At 44.0% G+C, this 20,614-nt stretch overlaps 1 protein-coding gene across 1 annotated transcript in view; it reads left to right on the forward strand.

Moving 5' to 3' along the window:
• Nucleotides 1–371: 371 nt before the first annotated feature.
• Nucleotides 372–20,614, forward strand: part of LOC140154864 (centromere protein I-like) — a 39,347-nt gene continuing 19,104 nt past the window's right edge. The window contains exons 1-7 of the mRNA XM_072177514.1: nucleotides 372–819; nucleotides 12,255–12,392; nucleotides 13,174–13,292; nucleotides 14,274–14,381; nucleotides 14,764–14,859; nucleotides 15,402–15,623; nucleotides 15,927–16,097. Of these exons, the coding sequence (XP_072033615.1) occupies nucleotides 657–819; nucleotides 12,255–12,392; nucleotides 13,174–13,292; nucleotides 14,274–14,381; nucleotides 14,764–14,859; nucleotides 15,402–15,623; nucleotides 15,927–16,097 (1,017 nt within the window). The 5' untranslated portion in view covers nucleotides 372–656. The remainder of the gene's footprint in view (nucleotides 820–12,254; nucleotides 12,393–13,173; nucleotides 13,293–14,273; nucleotides 14,382–14,763; nucleotides 14,860–15,401; nucleotides 15,624–15,926; nucleotides 16,098–20,614) is intronic.

The following is a 20,614-nucleotide window of genomic DNA, read 5'->3' on the forward strand; positions in this document are numbered from 1 at the left end:
AATTTAAAAAAACGGGTCATCACTGGTAGAAAACTTTGAAGAAAAAAATGGAGCAATTCTATTTCTTATTCCAAATTTCCCAAATTTACAATACAAAATGTTGAAATAAGATAGCTACCGTACACCTATAAAAAAAAAAAAAAAGAAAAAGAAAAAAAAGGCCAGCGGGTATGACTTAAAAAAAGAGGGTCATCTGGTATATTCGACTTCAAAAAAGGGGGCTCTATTGACGGGCATATCTCATCACTTCAAAAGTTAAGCCCCCCCCCCCCCCGACAAAAATCAGGGCCTGCAAAAATAAAAAGTTCGTATGTCCCCATGGTATACCGTACAATACCGACAAAACGAGAAAAAACGAAGATTTGCGAGATTTCTTCAAACTACGGCGGCAGAGAAATATTTTTATGCTGTTTTTTATCAATTCTTCGAATATGTAACTTCTGATGACAAATATAACATTACGTTATTTAACATTAATTAATAGAGATTATTATCTATTTAGTCAATTTTGATCTTAAAATTATGGATTACCGTTGATAATGGTTTGTTTACATTCTTCAGGCAGTCGAGAGCTGTAAGGTTGCCAAATTCGGAATCGTTACAATCATAGACTTTTTGACTTTGTTGATAGCCATTTTAATTTAAATTTGATTAAAATGGTGAGGACTAAAGTTGCACGTCGTCGGTCTGAATCTAATGAGGTGTCAGCTCAGCTGAATATAACATCAGGAGGTAATACCACTACCAGCAGCAGTAGCAGAAAAAATTCAGGGAAGGCACAGTACGAAGTCAATGATGCTGTAAAATATTTTACAAATGGTAAGCTTACCATTCATGCATTTCTTGATTTAGCTCGTTTATGGCTTGATAAGGTTTTGGCTTTTGTATAATTTTTGAATTTCCATCAGATAAAGTAAATACGCATCATCAATAAACATAAATCATGATTAATTTCTTTTAATTTATCTCATTAGTTTGTCATGATTATAATTCTCTAATCTGTAATCATCAAGTAGCATAGGCCTTTAGTAGTAATTTTTATAAATGTATTCTGTCGGTCGGACATCCGGGCTATCTCTAGTCTCGGGCCCAAACTGCATGTGGCTCACGGTTTGTTGTGAACAACAGAAACCGGCTGTGAAGGAGGCTACATAGCGATGTTGCTGGAGTGACCCTCAATTTCGGAAAAAACAACACTCGACCATTGAATTTAATTTTAAGTTTGTCAGTATATAAACGGTAAATCAAGTAAGTTTCTTCCACTCTGAAGACTTAGAAACGGTTGTTTGATTCCACTGACTATTTGCGATCGAAATTTACATAACACCAATGACAGAAATCATCAACAAAAATCGAATGTTTTCACTCGACCGTGAGTCGCATCATCAACCGGAAGTGACGTGGCACGGACCGACAGAATTTGAGAGATCGGCGATAGAGTCCGATACTCCGATATTTTATCTATAGATATTGTCATGACTCGTATTTATTGGTCTGATTTCTTTAATTTTAGTTTCCTAAATTAATTATTTCACATTCACAATCCATGGCAAAACACTCAAACCTACAATCATTTTCATAATTAACGACTGGTCGCATGTCATAAGTTGGGTACAATTTCCATTACATGGTCAAAAATGACAAAAAATTTATTTTTTGATATGTTGTACATATTGAAAACCTCTAATAATTAACACAATTTTTAACCTTATCACATGCTTAATTTTTGAGATAATGCTTAATTACTAATTAATTAATACACAGGCGTCTATGTAAATCTCAATTTTCAAATGCGTTTTTCTCAAATCGGACCTCAATTACAAAAATGACTGTAAAATTTTTATTTTATGCAAGAATGTCATCAGATTTGGAGGATATGGTCTCAATACATTAATGCTTCAAATGAACTATTTAAAATAATTCTATGTATGTTATTTTACATTGTGAAGGTCAATGACCTTTTTACGAGTAATTAGCGAGACGGTTATTCTATTATTGAGGAAATGAATATCAAGAAGAGAAATGTACATTAGCATGTTGCTAAAATACTGAAATTCAACTAGGATTTCATTAAAAATGAAAAAAAAATGGAACATATAACCATTTAAGGTGGTACTACACCCCTTGATAAATTTGTGACTATTTTTGCATTTTTCTCAAAAATAATAACACATTGGTAACAAAAGTTATGTAAATTATAGGGGTACTAGGAATCAAGTTACTACACTGGAATTTCAGTGACTCAAGACAAGCGGTACTTTATTTGTGATAAGAAAAGAGGTACATTGTACCGCTAGAATGTACCTCATTTCTTAACATATGAACCCTTTGTCTTAAATCGCTGAAATTTTGGTAAAGTATATTGGATTCCTTGCCCCAATAATATACATAACTTTTGTTACCAGTGTGTATCAAAATATAGTAATTTTGTAGTTACTTTTTGAACAAAATGCAAAATTAGTCACAAAATTTATCAGGGGGTGTAGTACCACCTTAAGTAGTCAGTAATTGTTTTAGTTGTACAAATTCAACATTCAAAGCTGTCAATACATTATACCCTAACTAGATTTGAAAAAGTAACCAGCAGTTTTGACATGCTGACATGTGAATTTTCACATCTGCCCTATTGCACACTCCCGCATCTGCCTGCTCCACATCCGCCTGCTCCTCCACCCCTGGCATTTTTCATTTCAACTGATGTGAATTTTTTACTGAACAATGTATAATTATATGCTTCTGTAGCTTGAACGAGTATAAAATTAGGCTTAAAATGAGGTATGAACCACTGCTGTAGGATATGGGGTTACGGAAAACCAATCAAATTTGTATCACAATTTTCAGAAAAGTGTAATCCCTCCACCCTTTTTGCATATATTTATGATCCGAACATTTATCTTAAGGGATCTAGAATGAGCGTTTATGGCGTTTCGACAGTATTTTTTGTGGGACATGAGAGCACCTCAGATGTATCGAATTGCATTCTGAATACGAAGCATGTCTTTCTGATATCAAATAATTTTCATTTTTTGAAATTCACGATATAATACAAATTTTATGACAAATTATAAAAATGTGATATTTTTCAAATTTTTGATATTTAACAGTCCTCGAAGTAAATTATATAAATCTAATGATATGTTCTTAAAGTGTATGTAGCAGGGAGGAAAAGCCGATGGTCAATTGAAAATTTTGACCTTTCATATTGAAGATATGGATTTTTTTTCCAAAAGACCTATTTTTTTGTGGTGTTTTGGGGAAAAAATCCATATCTTCAATACGAAATCGTCGGCTTTTCATCCCACCTACATACACTTTAAGTATAAATCATCAAATTGATAAAGTTTACTTCAAGTACTGTTAAATATCAAAAATATCAATTTTAATGATTTGCCATAAAATGTGTATTAAATTGCAATTTCAAAAATCAAAATTATTTGATATCAGAATGACATTCTTCGTATTCAGAATGCAATTCGATATATGTCTGATGTGCTCTGATGTCCCAAAATAAATACTGTCCAAACGTTCATACCCCACCCCTTAAATGATCCTAAGTTTGGGACTATCACGCTGCCCCATGTTTTTAGTCCATAATTTGTAGGCCAAGGCACTTCCGTTTCAATATTTCCTACAAAAGTACAATATTGGGATCTAGATAGACTCAGTACACCGGTCGATCTTACCGTTTCCGATGTTGATTAAGATACTTCTTGCATCGATCCCGAGATGCGGAAAAAACCAATAGTCATTTTGTCCCACATAAATGAATAAATAACAAAAACCCCCGATCCCCGAGTGGACTCACCCATTCGGTGACGTCACACCGATAATCACCCTTATCCTCCTTGGTTTCTAGATGAGATAGACGTGTGGATTTTTCGTTACCAACGCTAAGTATCATTACGAACCAAAGGACGAGATATACAGTTTGTTTGTTACACTGAGGTAAAAACCAACCAGTATAGTCGCTAGGGAGATAGTTTTGACGACATTTTTCGCTAGAAAAGTGACAAAAACGATCCAAAAACTTAGCTTGCATGTGTGTTTCCGTTCATATACGAGACACACGCTTTCAAAATGGTCGCCCTTAGGACGCCATTTTATTTTTGTTCTCACGTAAAACAACTATAACAGACTAGTAAGTTACAATAGATGTTTGTACAGTACTGTGTATACATGTATGGTGAGTGATTATCGCTATGTTTATGGTGTGCTCTATCGTTATATCTTTCAGTACGCGCCTGATGACGAGTTACTGCTAAGAGTTCGTGGGTTCCAGAAGGGACCAGCCTGACAAATCTTCCCAAAAGGTTTTCAGTTTTTCATCCCTTTGTATATATATATTTATATCATACCACTACATCAGCGCCAGCCACTGTGCGTGTGGGTCTGTTTATTGGGCTTGAGCTTGTGTTCGGGGGTAGTGCTGTACGCTCCCGATTACTACAATGTCTAGGCCTTGTCAATCATGCCCTTCCTTGTGCCAGAGTGGGACCCGCATCCACTCTGCTACTCCCACAGGGATTGCTCTAAACCAAATTCAGTGTGCTTCCTTTTGCATAGCCTTACCGGACATCCACTCCGACGATGCAGAAAGTCGCGCTCGTTTAGGCCTTCGACACAGACAGAAGACGAAGACTAAGAAACAGAAGCCTACAGGCAAGATTGATATGGTAGGTACCAGCGAGGCCGGCAAGGGCCACGCTAAGGTAACCTCTGGGGCTCCGGTCCCGGGCAAGCAGGCGGACCCTCCGGGGACTGCTAGCGAGCCCGAAGGCCTAGCAGCCAGCGAAAGCACTGACTTTACGTCTAAGCTAGTAGCAGGCAGCAGGGCGGTACTTGCCCTAACAGGCGAGTACCAGTCTACCAGTGAGATCTCTAGCGAGTTTCTTGCAGGTGGACACCCGCTCTATTGCTGGCGAACAGCGGGTCTAGCACCCGCGAAGTAGCCGCGACGGACAGTATGCCAAGGGTACCCGGCTTGCCTGGGTTGAATCCTAGCATACAGCGTGCAGCGGACTTGCCTCGGCCGGTCTGTAGCACGCAGCGTGCCAGTGGAACCCCGGGCTTGCCTGGGTTGCTCCACGGCACGCAGCACGCTTTTCGTTCCCCGCAAGGGTCGAATGAAAACGTGCATGGGTTTAGCAGAGACGATACCGGGGCTAACGCTTCGGGTGTAGTCTTAGCAGAACCAACTGGGGTTGTCACACGGCAGCGTTCCATGGTGGGACCGCCGAGTGATTCCCTGGGCCTTGGAATGGCTGCCGGCTGTCCTCCGGGACTGGCTAGCGGCTATACCGGGTTGGGCTCGCAGTCTCTCACGGGACAGCGACCCAAGTGCAAACAGTGGCAGCTACCGAGACGAGCTACGGCTTGACTTCAGTGGTAGCCACTATGCACGCACCCATAGCTGCCGTGAGTGGTCCGCCACACACAGCGACCTTGGGCGAGGCTCAAGAGGTTAGGGTAGGTAGTTTGAACAGCCTGGCTGATCAACAACCCACTTATGTCCTCGAGAGCCAGCAGAGCGTGGGTGATCCATTACAGTCAATGGGTCAATTACCCTCTTATGATCGATCACTATCTATTCAGCGGAGCAAGGCTCCATTGATTGATACTGCCTATTCAGGTAGCGAGGTGACTGATCGAGGGTATACACGCTCAGCTACCCGTGATACTAGGCAAGCTCCTTTTAGCCAAGGGACAGCCAGTATAGCGGGTACCCATACACACGGCTTGATCCTCTAGCGGGAACGCTGTGAGGCATGGGTACAGTGGTACGCAGCCGGAGCCCTACCGGGCACCTACGCTACAACCACGCAGGTACCGCGAGTACTGGTCCTGGTTACCACAGTCTCTGTGGCAACAGGGGGAGGCGGTACTGGTACTGCCGTTCCATGGGGTTTCCCTGGTGGCGGATCCTTTCAGGGTCAGCTATCGACAGGGTATGTCCCGTGGTATCCGCCGCAGGGTGGTTTCTTCCACGGTCTAGCACCGTGGCAAGTGCCGCCTAGCGTTGGGCAAGCAGTACCACCAGTTGTTACCCAACCCGGCGGCGAGTGGCTAACCCTGATACAGCTCAGGGTAGGCCGCACACTGCTATGGCTAGGGCGACAGCAGCGAGAGCGTCACGGATCCCGGGTGCTATAGCTAGCATCTCGGGGTCTAGCGGGAGTACTCCCTCTTCTGCTGGTGTTCAGTTGGCTAGCCACACGGTGGCGACACCTCCTGTCCACCTTCAGATGCCCGTCGTCAGATCTCTTCCTCATCAGAGAGTGAGTCAGAGTCTGAAGGCGAGGAAAGGAGTCGGAAGATGACACCAGTAGCGACTCACAGTCTGATGAGACTGTGCAGCTAGCTGCAGGTATCCTTCCCCCGCTTCCCCGTGAGGAACTCGCTAGCAATGGTCTACCTGCGGACACCGCTGAGGTGATGAGCCGTGTGGCCCAAGGTTTGGGCCTGGCTTTCTCTCAGGAGGAGTCCGTTCAGGAGGACCAGGGCATCTTTTCAGTAGGATGCCCAGCTAGCGCGTCCACACAAGGGTCGCCTGCACTTGCATTCCCGGCGGACCTCAAGGGTAGGTTTCAGTGGGGCTGTCAGGCTCGCTGGAGCTTCGACGCCGGCGTGCTTGCACGCTTCCACTGCGTGTTTCGCAGGAGGACTACTGAAACCTACCTCAGGGTCCCTGACATGGATCCAGACGTTGCCAGCGCCTGCCGCTAGCGGCCAAGGCGCCGGGTCGCTTCTCCCCAGTGGGAGGAGGAGCTAAAGCTCATCGATAAGCGAGCACGCCGCTTATCAGAGTCTCTAGCGTCGCTACCACGCTTGCCGAGCACCTCGGTAGGAAGGTAGCGAACGACCACGGGCAACGTCCGAACTCTTCCGCGAGGTTAATCTGTTAGCGGTGCTAACAGCTAACCTCAACGAGAGTTCTATGGGCCTAGCCCATAGGATGTCATCTCGCCGCCGGAGAATGCCTGTCTGTCCCTCCAGTCAACTTACGGCTCCGACTTTGCTGAAGCAATGAAGAAGTCTGACTCGGTGGGACAGGGGCTACTCTTTGGACAGGCCTTTTAGCTTCGGTGGAGGACCGGGCAAAGAAGGCCACCAATGAGAGCACTCTGAAGAAGTCAGAGGCTGCCCAGACCAAGGGGAAGGGCAGTAAGGCGAAGAAGAAGCACAAGAAGAAGAAGTCTTCTAAGCGTTCTTCAGCGCCAGCTCCGCTTCAGCAGGGCCAGCACCACAGACTACACCCGAGCCGAGGCTACTCCAGCACCTCCCAAAAAATCTGGGAAGCGCAAGAGTAGTTCTGGATCGATGGCAAGCCCCCCTAAGAAGAGCCGTTCTTCTAAGGGTGGGAAACCAGATCGGTCCTGAGGGCACGGCGGTCGACAGTCCATGCCGGCAGGTTTGGACTTCCACAGGGGATTCCCCTGTGGGCGGCCGCTGTGCATTACGCCCAGAGATGGCATGCCATCTCACCGGGCGCCTGGGTATTGTCAGTGGTCAGTGGGGGTTACAGGCTGGAATTTACCAGCCACCCCTCGTGCGCCTGCACGATTCAGAGGTCCACGGTAGTGCCGCCTGACGGCGCCCAGCGTCGGGCACTACTATCAGAGGTCACTCAGCTTCTCACGAAGCAAGCGATTGTCCCGGTCTACCCCCTTTCACCAAGGGGTTTTGGAGCACTTTTTTCTGGCTCCAAAGAAGACCGGCGACTGAGGCCCATTCTGAACCTCAAGCCGTTGAACGAGTTCATCAGGCCCAAGAGGTTCAGAATGGAGACTCTCGCTTCGGTGCTAGCCTGCCCCATCAAGGGTATGTGGGCGGCATCGCTAGATCTCTCGGACGCATATCTGCATGTTCCGATCGCACCTCAAGATCAGAGGTTTCTACGCTTCAAGGTACAGGGTCAAACTTACCAGTTTCGATGCCTGCCATTCGCTTGTCCACCTCCCCAGAGTGTTTACACTCCTGGTCAGGCGGTGGCAGCGTACCTGAAGCGCAGGGGAGTCAACATGTGTTGCTACCTGGACGATTGGTTCATTTACGGACGCACCCCACTGGAGACACAGTGTCTCGTGGAGTTGGTAGTCCGTACGGTGCGGGACCTGGGATTTCTGATCAACGTCAAGAAATCCAATTTGGTCCCGACGCAGACACCACTATTCTTAGGGGCCCAGATCAACCTCAAGGAGGGGATCGCGGCGCCCTCACCCGAGAGGGTGACGAACATGGCGAGGTGTGCCCGACTCTTGGCCGAGTCAGAGGGAGTACCCGCTGGGGCATGGATGAAGGTTTTGGGCCTTATGGCCAGTATGGTAGACCTCGCACCGCACTGCCGCTTTCACATGAGGCCTATACAACTACACCTTCTAGCCTTTTACAGGCCCAGTCGTCACCCAATATCCCTCGCGGTTCCGATGTCGGAGGGCGCGCGAGAGGAGCTCTGGGGGTGGACCCATCAGCCCAATTTGACTCAAGGTGTCAGGTTCCCTGCACCAGCGGTGCGTCACGTGGTGACGACCGACGCGTCAAAGCTGGGCTGGGGGGGCCACATCCACGGGGACTCAGTCTCGGGCCTATGGTCGGCCACGGAGACGGAGTTCCATATCAACCTTCTCGAACTTTGGGCAGTGGAGAGAACTCTCCAGCATTTCGAGAAGGTGATCGTGGATCTCATATCGTTGTCCAAACGGACAACACAACCGTGTAGCCTACCTCAACAGACAAGGGGCACCAGGTCACCACGGTTGTGCCTGCACGCACTCACGCCTGATAGGGTGGTGCAAGGCCAGGCAGATTACGTTGAGAGCGATGCACATAGCGGAGTCACCAACATCCTCGCGGGACGATCTGTCACGAGGAAAGGTGTCGGGACCTACAGAATGGTCCCTTGCTCCGCAGGTCGCCCAGACGATCTTCGGGTGATGTACCACCCCTCGATAGATTTGTTCGCATCTCATCGCAATCATCAGCTGCCGGTGTACTGCTCGAGGGTCGCAGACCCACAGGCATTCGCCGTGGACGCTCTGTCCGTAGACTGGGGAGGAATGACTGCTTACGCTTTCCCCCCGATCTCACTGCTCGCAAGGGTAGTGACCAAGATCGGGAGGAGGATTGCAACGTCATTCTGATAGCACCGTTCTGGCGAAACACCTGTGGTTTCGACCGATGGTGGATCTACTAGCGGCACAGCCGCGAGTACTCCCCGAGTTACCAAATCTACTCCGGATGCCCGGAGGAGAGGTACCAAGTCTACCACTAGAGCACCTGCAGTTAGCTGCATGGCCCTTATCAGGGAACGTGCGGCGGAGGGAGGCTTTTCATCAGAAGCTGCTTCTCTCATCGCCGGGGGTAGACGAGCGTCTACCCTCCGTACGTATAGTCAGCGTTTGGCTCCCTACTACGCATGGTGCAATGAGAGAAATACATCTCCCACTAGAGCCCCTGTGCCTCTAGTGGCAGATTTTCTGACAGAAAAGTTCAGGTCAGGACTTCAGCAGGCAACGATAGCCAACTATAAGTCAGCCATTCTCTCGATTCATCGGGATTTGAAGACGGTCGACTATCAATTCAGATGGGTCCCTAAGTCTTCTTCTCGACGGTATGTTCAACGGCGCCACGCCGAAAAGGAAGGTGGTCCCTCCATGGGACCTCAACACAGTCTTGGAGTATATTAAGGGTCCCCTTTTGAGCCCCTGTCAAAAGCGACCCTTAAATACGCACTCTTAAGGCGGCCTTTCTTCTGGCGTTGGCTTCGGGACGGCGCTGCTCAGAGTTGCACGCAGTCTCGAAGTCAGCCTCCGTATGTACTAACAACGGAGCGACGCTGTTTCTTCGCCCGGATTTCCTTGCAAAAAATGAGCGAAGTACATTCCGACACTCGCCCCTCTTCCTCCCCAGTATTGGGCAGGGTTCGTCAATAGCTGAAGACAGGTTGTGGTGCCCGGTGAGGGCGCTACAGCACTACCTTGGCCGAACACAAACCTTAAGAGGGGCTCATGACCGCTTATTTATCACTCACGCAGAACCGCACGGTCCAGCCGCTAAACAGACTCTGGCACGGTGGCTGGTCCAGGTGTTGGTGGACTCGGGGCGGCAAAAGACGCTGCGCCCCAAGGCCCACTCAACCAGATCTATCTCATCTTCGTGGGCCTACCATAGGGGGTCCCCATAGAAGAGATTTGTCAGGCTGTGTCTTGGAAGAACCCGTCGTCCTTTTCCACGGTTTACTACAAAAACGAAAACCAACGACCAGGCGATAAGTTCTCCAGGGCTATTCTGCGGAGATAATATGGTGGTTGGGTATCAGGTGTTTTATGGACAATCAGAATTCCAACATGGTAAGAACCAGTGTTTCTATTCTTAACCACTGAACTTTCAGTTCAGGGTTTTTAATCTGTTCACGTAGTCTTTCTGTTTCCGGCCGTGAGGGGGGGAAATAGTTTGACCTCGCGATTACCATGCTACCCACTCTCCGATCCTTATCAGATGCTGGCCAATCTTGTACCTCCATCCGTCGGTTACTTGCTAGATCGATCTTTCAGATGTTGATGCAAGAAGTATCTTAATCAACATCGAAGCGGTAAGATCGACCGGTGTACTGAGTCTAGTCCCAAACAAAAATGTTTGGTAGACTCATAACCGTGCGATCTTACCTTTCCGATGTTGATTATCCCGACCCCGCCCCTACAAGTTTGGCGAGTAGGGGCTGCCCAAGTCGGATAAGGGGTGATTATCGGTGTGGCGTCACCGAATGGGTGAGTCCACTCGGGGATCGGGGGTTTTGTTATTTATTCATTTATGTGGGACAAAATGACTATTGGTTTTTTCCGCATCTCGGATCGATGCAAGAAGTATCTTAATCAACATCGGAAAGGTAAGATCGCACCGTTATGAGTCTACCAAACATTTTTGTTTGGGACTAATTTATGCTCCAATTAGAGATAAAAGCAACTTCAACTTCAACTTCAACTCTGATATTGGCAGGACCCAGAACGTCTGGGTATGACAGCCAAGCTTGTGCGGGGATTAAGCGTGGTTACTGAGCCTGTAGGTGTGCTTTGAATGCTTGGTTACTTGGAGCTTGAATTATGTTTTCTTTGAGGTTATTCCACTGGGGTATTGTTCGTGGGAAGAATGAATACTTGTGACTATGGAGTCTGGTCTGGTGTTGGATAAAACTTCTGGAGTTGCAGCGGCGAGAAGGTCGGGTAACTGGCGTTAGGTAACGGTCAGAATACATGTATCTGCATCACTAGAGAGTTTATTACTGAATACTGCAAGACTTCAGTCTTCAGACACATGGACAGTCTTCATAAACATACTGCGATAAACATGCGCGGGTACATGAATATATCACAGTACAGAAGAAAGCATACATGCGCCTTACATTGCGTACACGCTTAGTACACTACATGGATGCTACACGCATGTTGACGATGTTGCAGTTTGGTAGAAAAAATACTTATATGAATTTTACTGTAATGACATTTACGGACCTGAAGTCTTGCAGCGTGCGGTACATTGCTGATCAACTGTTGACCCATTGATCACCAGCATACAATGTACATGGAATTTGAAAGAATTAAAAAAAATTACTGTACATGTACATTTTAAACAGTTTCTTAGTTGATGAGTATCATTTGTTTACTCAAGACAACATTTCTCATCTTGACTGTTGATACTGCTTGCTGGCATAAACAAAGCTCAATTTACCCAACTCCAATGCATTTAGTACACTTGAGGTGGAAATGTCAAACTACATGTTACATCAATGTGAACTACATATTATTAGACTGTGTCAAAAAGTTTCTTTACTACATGTATTACTACAAATTTGTCTGCAAATTAATTGAAATTTAGGTGCAACTTTTTTAGCACAGCAAAGTGCCAGAATAATGAACAAATTGTCCAAAAAAAACAGTGCCCAAACTCATATGGTGGGCCGGGCTCAATCCGTCAGTCAGTCAAATTGAGTCAACTCAACGGTAAGTGCAGTATGTTAAATGCTAGTCATGAGACAGGGTGACAGACTTCACTTATGCAAGCGTCAATTTGAAGCTTGAACTCAAGCATCGGCATAATGGCATATTATCGATGTCAATGATTGAGGTCAACAAAAGTATGACCTCAATCATCTGCATCGAATCGATGTTGATAATATGTCGAGGCTTGAGTTGGGTAGGTTCAAGCTTCAAATTGACGCTTGTATGAGGCTAAAAAAATTTTCTGTCATCACTTCTTTTCAGTCTCATCAAGCACCAAAGTTCGGGGCAATTTACCGCTGTCACTGGCACTAACAAGATTGGAGGAAGCAAGTCAATCATCAGGTCTTAGTGCTCAACACATCCAACAACTTGTTCAGGTTGCTTCAAGTTCACGTTTCTGTAAGTCTAGTTTCTGTTAAATACATTTTTTGTACTGTTTGATTCTTAAGCTAGGTGGATCTTCAGTCTTTATCATAAACATAATGACATCTACGGACATAGAGTCTATGGTTAAAGTTACTGGAACTAGATAGGGGTAGGGAGAGATTGACTTCCAAATTTCACATTTCTGTATGTATGGCATGTATAAAAATTGTATTCATTTAGGGATTCAATCATGTTTCGCTGTTCATCACCGATTAACAATGATGTATCCGCGTCATCTGCCTGGTTCAATTAAGTGTTTCTATTTCAAGTTACAGTGTGCGAAAATAACAAAATTAGAACAAATTATTTTCCAAAAATCCTGTCGAGAGAAATTAGTTTATGTACCACTACTGAATGTTTGGTAATCATAGCACCTTCCTGTGGGCTAAACAAAAATTCAAACTGTCAAAATTTATGGAATTTTCAAAAAATAAAGTAAAACATAAAAATTGTTCAAATTCATACTAGACTCTTAAAATAGGTGTAAAAATCCTTTTCGTTGTTATGATTAAAAGATTTAAATGAATAGTCTTGATTGATTTGACAGTTGACACAGGAGCTATTTTGCTGTAAGGGTGTAGTGTCCAAGTTTACCTTAATAAATTTAAATAAACTTGTTTACACTTTTGCTGGGTTAAATTGTGTTTTTAGCTTGACCAATTTATTTCAGGTTCATACTCAATTGGAAAGTCTGTAAATGTTCATTCATTTCTGGTACGTTAATTCCCATGTGATTTTGTCGTCTCTTTTACAGCTGGCTCAGTCAATTCCCGCTTGGTCAAGTGTCTAATCCCAGAGAGTGTTATCCCTGAAGATGCAGTCGTATCGGCTATATCATGGATGTGTACCAATAAACCATCAAGTGCACTACAGGTAGGCAGACTTGACAACAATATAAGCCATAGATGTACGTACATGTATAACGCAATTACATAAGATCATTGCACTTTACAGAATGTGTCTGCCCACTATGCCCCAAGACACACCCATCTGACCCATTAAACATCATTCCGGGATGTAGCTCTATGCAGGCTGGTGTAGAATCCTAATCAACCTACTTATAGAATAACCATCACAGCTGGGATCAGCTCCCCGAGGTTCATACCGGTAGATTCACTAGATTGGAACAAGTAGCAGGACCATAATTTACTTGTCCACAGGAATTTCAGGCTAGCTCAATTTTTCCAAGAAAACAGAATTATGACACTGACAGAGTTTGACCTTGTACTGTCACGCATCAGAATCTAGCCTTACCAATTGAGCTACATTGTAACTCGATAAAATAATATGCTCTTCTTGGTAGAGCCCATTTATCAACTAGTTCACATTTATCTGCATTCACTATACATACCAATGGAACCGCTTTAGTGAGAGGGTGTTAAAGTGGCATTTCCTGATCCAAAGCCTCATCCGCCCACTTTTCTCAAAAAAAGTTGAGATTTTTATACCTCTGAGATTAGCAGAAATATTGTCAAATTTGAATTAAGTTGTGGTGTACCAGAACAAAATTACAACACAGTGGCCTATGGTGCAGTGGTGATAAACCACATAAGATCCCTATCACGCAAGTGGAACTTAAGTGAAAACATTTTCAAATATATTTGTGAAATTTGATGTTAATATTTTATGATTTATTTGTGATTATTTTGAGTATGATAACATCAGAACATCAATGTTTCAGTACAGTTCATGGTTTTAAAAACTTTGTTTCCATATCCATATAACACATACATGTACACTGATGCTTTATTATAAAACAGTTTGTTCCACAACTGCAGAATTGCAAAGTATGGTACTGTAAATTTTTATTCAAAACTATCATCATAATATCTATTTTAAACATTAATCCTACAGACATTGCTACTCAAATGGATAATCCTCACTTATGATCTGATTGAGAGTAGAACCAGACTTCATGCCTTATATGGCATTATCTTCCAGTTTATAGAAAACGACATGATGGTAAGTCCACCATACATATTTCAATTGATTCCAAAGTTAAATTAGAATATTTCACCCTCAGTTTATTCTCCATTTTCTTTTGAAATATTTTTAATCAATTAGTTATTTGAGGCTGTTTCTTACACCCCTTTTCCACTCATCTCGTACAGGTGCACTTGTGTCCAAATCCAAATCAGTCAATTACACAGTGTTACAGAATGTGTATACATATTCTGACACTATATAATACCTACTGGGACTTGGCAATGTTTTATCCTGGCGGATTATCTACTGTGCTATTCCAGTTGAAATCCATACACCCCCTATGGAACATATGGCCTTTTACACAGGGAGTGTGAATTCCAAATGAGGTTACAATGTTTTCTTGATTTTCTATTTCTAGTGTCCACTTGTCTGTCATCTGTTGTACCTACTCACAAGGAAAGAAGATGTGGTTGGTTTCAGAGTACGAAGACTTCTGGATCTTCAGAGAAGAGTGGTAAGAAGAATGCTTAGCAGTAGTCTTTATCAGCAAACACGAGTAGACGTTATTCGTTGTTTGACGTGTTACACAAACTTTAGGTCAGAATTTTAAATGGCAGGCCTATATATCAAATACTGAATATCTAATGTCCCATGACTTTAAATATCTTGTATACTATTTCATCATACATGTAGGCAAACAAGGTACACAAGTTGATCACAATGGCAGGTGATTGATTGTGTTCGCAATACTGGACATGTGTTTGTTTGTTTGTTTGTTTAATTTGTTCTTGTTTTAACACCAACTGTGTCACAAATTTGCCATTCAGTCTTGTGTATAGTATTCGTCCAAATCAGGTAGAAATTCTAGGCTCAGCTCCAACAAAGCTCTGGGTCAGTCAAAGGGACAATGGCTTAAAATTAGAGGTCTTTTCTATTATAAGACTCATTTTGGCCTACAGAGGACCAATGTTAGGTGAACTGTCACAGGTAGTGAGACTCATTTGGCCATCATCTATTTTTGTATGATGTATTTTAATACGCTTGTAATCTCTACAGGGTATACAATCCCACATCACAGCTCTACTCTCAGTTTACAAGCTATATAAACCCCATCTAGTCTCATTAGCTGTCCCTAGCACACAGAGGGTGTACTTCAGACAGATTGACAGGAAATGGGCCGCACTAGTACAGGCAGCTAAGGACAGGATTGCAGCAGCTGGCAGACAAGCTGAATCTGTAACAGACAGGCTTCATGAGACTTTGACAGAAAAAGGACCAGTAAGTGGGGAATTTTGTTCACAAAAATTAGACAAATCAATCAGTGGTGCATGCGTCTATTTGTGTAAAAGAGTCTGCAGAGGATTGTTAATAATTTGATGACGTATCTCATTGATACCAGAAGATCACCCGTCTTTCACGGTTCTTAAATGCATAGAGTTTGAATATGATTGTTGTTAAGTTTGACGTGACATCTCCCCCTGCAGGACTTCACATAACAACATTGGACACCAAAAAAGGACATTCACTTTTGAGCAGTAGGCCTAGAATAAACATTCTCATTGATATTATGTACATCAACAGGTTAGCAAAAGAAAGCGCATGGAACTTGTACCAAGAGTAACCACATCGTCCATTATGCGAGATGCTGAAGGAGCCCACTACAGGTTGCCTGGTGCAGACAGGACTGATAGGGTCCAATTACAAGATATCTCCTCATTTGAAAATCTCTTGGAAAATCTGGAGAGATTAGAGGTAAGCAAGCATAGAGTAACCACATCCTCCATTATGCGAGATGCTGAAGGAGCCCACTACAGGTTGCCTGGTGCAGACAGGACTGATAGGGTCCAATTACAAGATATCTCCTCATTTGAAAATCTCTTGGAAAATCTGGAGAGATTAGAGGTAAGCAAGCATAGAGTAACCACATCCTCCATTATGCGAGATGCTGAAGGAGCTCACTACAGGTTGCCTGGTGCAGACAGGACTGATAGGGTCCAATTACAAGATATCTCCTCATATGAAAATCTATTGGAAAATCTGGAGAGATTAGAGGTAAGCAAGCATAGAGTAACCACATCGTCCATTATGCGAGATGCTGAAGGAGCCCATTACAGGTTGCCTGGTGCAGACAGGACTGATCACGGTCCAATTACAAGATATCTCCTCATTTGAAAATCTGTTAGAAAATCTGGAGAGATTAGAGGTAAGCAAGCATAGAGTAACCACATCCTCCATTATGCGAGATGCTGAAGGAGCTCACTACAGGTTGCCTGGTGCAGACAGGACTGATAGGGTCCAATTACAAGATATCTCCTCCTTTGAAAATCTGTTAGAAAATCTGGAGAGATTAGAGGTAAGCAAGCATAGAGTAACCACATCGTCCATTATGCGAGATGCTGAAGGAGCCCATTACAGGTTGCCTGGTGCAGACAGGACTGATACGGTCCAATTACAAGATATCTCCTCATATGAAAATCTATTGGAAAATCTGGAGAGATTAGAGGTAAGCAAGCATAGAGTAACCACATCCTCCATTATGCGAGATGCTGAAGGAGCCCATTACAGGTTGCCTGGTGCAGACAGGACTGATACGGTCCAATTACAAGATATCTCCTCCTTTGAAAATCTATTGGAAAATCTGGAGAGATTAGAGGTAAGCAAGCATAGAGTAACCAGATCGTCCATTATGTGAGATGCTGAAGGAGCCCATTACAGGTTGCCTGGTGCGGACTGTACTGATAGGGTCCAATTACAAGATATCACCTCATTTGAAAATCTGTTAGAAAATCTGGAGAGATTAGAGGTAAGCAAGCATAGAGTAACCACATCTTCCATTATGCGAGATGCTGAAGGAGCCCATTACAGGTTGCCTGGTGCAGACAGGACTGATAGGGTCCAATTACAAGATATCACCTCATTTGAAAATCTGTTAGAAAATCTGGAGAGATTAGAGGTAAGCAAGCATAGAGTAACCACATCCTCCATTATGCGAGATGCTGAAGGAGCCCATTACAGGTTGCCTGGTGCGGACTGTACTGATAGGGTCCAATTACAAGATATCACCTCATTTGAAAATCTATTGGAAAATCTGGAGAGATTAGAGGTAAGCAAGCATAGAGTAACCACATCTTCCATTATGCGAGATGCTGAAGGAGCCCATTACAGGTTGCCTGGTGCAGACAGGACTGATAGGGTCCAATTACAAGATATCACCTCATTTGAAAATCTGTTAGAAAATCTGGAGAGATTAGAGGTAAGCAAGCATAGAGTAACCACATCCTCCATTATGCGAGATGCTGAAGGAGCCCACTACAGGTTGCCTGGTGCAGACAGGACTGATAGGGTCCAATTACAAGATATCTCCTCCTTTGAAAATCTCTTGGAAAATCTGGAGAGATTAGAGGTAAGCAAGCATAGAGTAACTACATCCTCCATTATGCGAGATGCTGAAGGAGCCCATTACAGGTTGCCTGGTGCAGACAGGACTGATAGGGTCCAATTACAAGATATCTCCTCATATGAAAATCTATTGGGAAATCTGGAGAGATTAGAGGTAAGCAAGCATAGAGTAACCACATCGTCCATTATGCGAGATGCTGAAGGAGCCCACTACAGGTTGCCTGGTGCAGACAGGACTGATAGGGTCCAATTACAAGATATCTCCTCATTTGAAAATCTCTTGGAAAATCTGGAGAGATTAGAGGTAAGCAAGCATAGAGTAACCACATCCTCCATTATGCGAGATGCTGAAGGAGCCCACTACAGGTTGCCTGGTGCAGACAGGACTGATAGGGTCCAATTACAAGATATCTCCTCATTTGAAAATCTCTTGGAAAATCTGGAGAGATTAGAGGTAAGCAAGCATAGAGTAACCACATCCTCCATTATGCGAGATGCTGAAGGAGCCCATTACAGGTTGCCTGGTGCAGACAGGACTGATAGGGTCCAATTACAAGATATCTCCTCATATGAAAATCTATTGGAAAATCTGGAGAGATTAGAGGTAAGCAAGCATAGAGTAACCACATCGTCCATTATGCGAGATGCTGAAGGAGCCCATTACAGGTTGCCTGGTGCAGACAGGACTGATACGGTCCAATTACAAGATATCTCCTCATTTGAAAATCTGTTAGAAAATCTGGAGAGATTAGAGGTAAGCAAGCATAGAGTAACCACATCCTCCATTATGCGAGATGCTGAAGGAGCTCACTACAGGTTGCCTGGTGCAGACAGGACTGATAGGGTCCAATTACAAGATATCTCCTCCTTTGAAAATCTGTTAGAAAATCTGGAGAGATTAGAGGTAAGCAAGCATAGAGTAACCACATCGTCCATTATGCGAGATGCTGAAGGAGCCCATTACAGGTTGCCTGGTGCAGACAGGACTGATACGGTCCAATTACAAGATATCTCCTCATATGAAAATCTATTGGAAAATCTGGAGAGATTAGAGGTAAGCAAGCATAGAGTAACCACATCCTCCATTATGCGAGATGCTGAAGGAGCCCATTACAGGTTGCCTGGTGCAGACAGGACTGATACGGTCCAATTACAAGATATCTCCTCCTTTGAAAATCTATTGGAAAATCTGGAGAGATTAGAGGTAAGCAAGCATAGAGTAACCACATCGTCCATTATGTGAGATGCTGAAGGAGCCCATTACAGGTTGCCTGGTGCGGACTGTACTGATAGGGTCCAATTACAAGATATCACCTCATTTGAAAATCTGTTAGAAAATCTGGAGAGATTAGAGGTAAGCAAGCATAGAGTAACCACATCTTCCATTATGCGAGATGCTGAAGGAGCCCATTACAGGTTGCCTGGTGCAGACAGGACTGATAGGGTCCAATTACAAGATATCACCTCATTTGAAAATCTGTTAGAAAATCTGGAGAGATTAGAGGTAAGCAAGCATAGAGTAACCACATCCTCCATTATGCGAGATGCTGAAGGAGCCCATTACAGGTTGCCTGGTGCGGACTGTACTGATAGGGTCCAATTACAAGATATCACCTCATTTGAAAATCTATTGGAAAATCTGGAGAGATTAGAGGTAAGCAAGCATAGAGTAACCACATCGTCCATTATGCGAGATGCTGAAGGAGCCCATTACAGGTTGCCTGGTGCAGACAGGACTGATAGGGTCCAATTACAAGATATCACCTCATTTGAAAATCTGTTAGAAAATCTGGAGAGATTAGAGGTAAGCAAGCATAGAGTAACCACATCCTCCATTATGCGAGATGCTGAAGGAGCCCACTACAGGTTGCCTGGTGCAGACAGGACTGATAGGGTCCAATTACAAGATATCTCCTCCTTTGAAAATCTCTTGGAAAATCTGGAGAGATTAGAGGTAAGCAAGCATAGAGTAACTACATCCTCCATTATGCGAGATGCTGAAGGAGCCCATTACAGGTTGCCTGGTGCAGACAGGACTGATAGGGTCCAATTACAAGATATCTCCTCATATGAAAATCTATTGGGAAATCTAGAGAGATTAGAGGTAAGCAAGCATAGAGTAACCACATCGTCCATTATGCGAGATGCTGAAGGAGCCCACTACAGGTTGCCTGGTGCAGACAGGACTGATAGGGTCCAATTACAAGATATCTCCTCATTTGAAAATCTCTTGGAAAATCTGGAGAGATTAGAGGTAAGCAAGCATAGAGTAACCACATCGTCCATTATGCGAGATGCTGAAGGAGCCCACTACAGGTTGCCTGGTGCAGACATGACTGATAGGGTCCAATTACGAGAGATCTCCTCATTTGAAAATCTCTTGGAAAATCTGGAGAGATTAGAGGTAAGCAAGCATAGAGTAACCACATCGTCCATTATGCGAGATGCTGAAGGAGCCCACTACAGGTTGCCTGGTGCAGACATGACTGATATGGTCCAATTACAAGATATCTCCTCATTTGAAAATCTATTGGAAAATCTGGAGAGATTAGAGGTAAGCAAGCATAGAGTAATGTGACATCCTCCATTATGCGAGATGCTGAAGGAGCCCACTACAGGTTGCCTGGTGCAGACATGACTGATAGGGTCCAATTACAAGATATCTCCTCATTTGAAAATCTCTTGGAAAATCTGGAGAGATTAGAGGTAAGCAAGCATAGAGTAACCACATCGTCCATTATGCGAGATGCTGAAGGAGCCCACTACAGGTTGCCTGGTGCAGACATGACTGATATGGTCCAATTACAAGATATCTCCTCATTTGAAAATCTATTGGAAAATCTGGAGAGATTAGAGGTAAGCAAGCATAG

The sequence above is a fragment of the Amphiura filiformis genome, chromosome 6 (assembly GCF_039555335.1).
Source record: "Amphiura filiformis chromosome 6, Afil_fr2py, whole genome shotgun sequence".
In the NCBI taxonomy this organism is placed as follows: Eukaryota; Metazoa; Echinodermata; class Ophiuroidea; order Amphilepidida; family Amphiuridae; genus Amphiura; species Amphiura filiformis.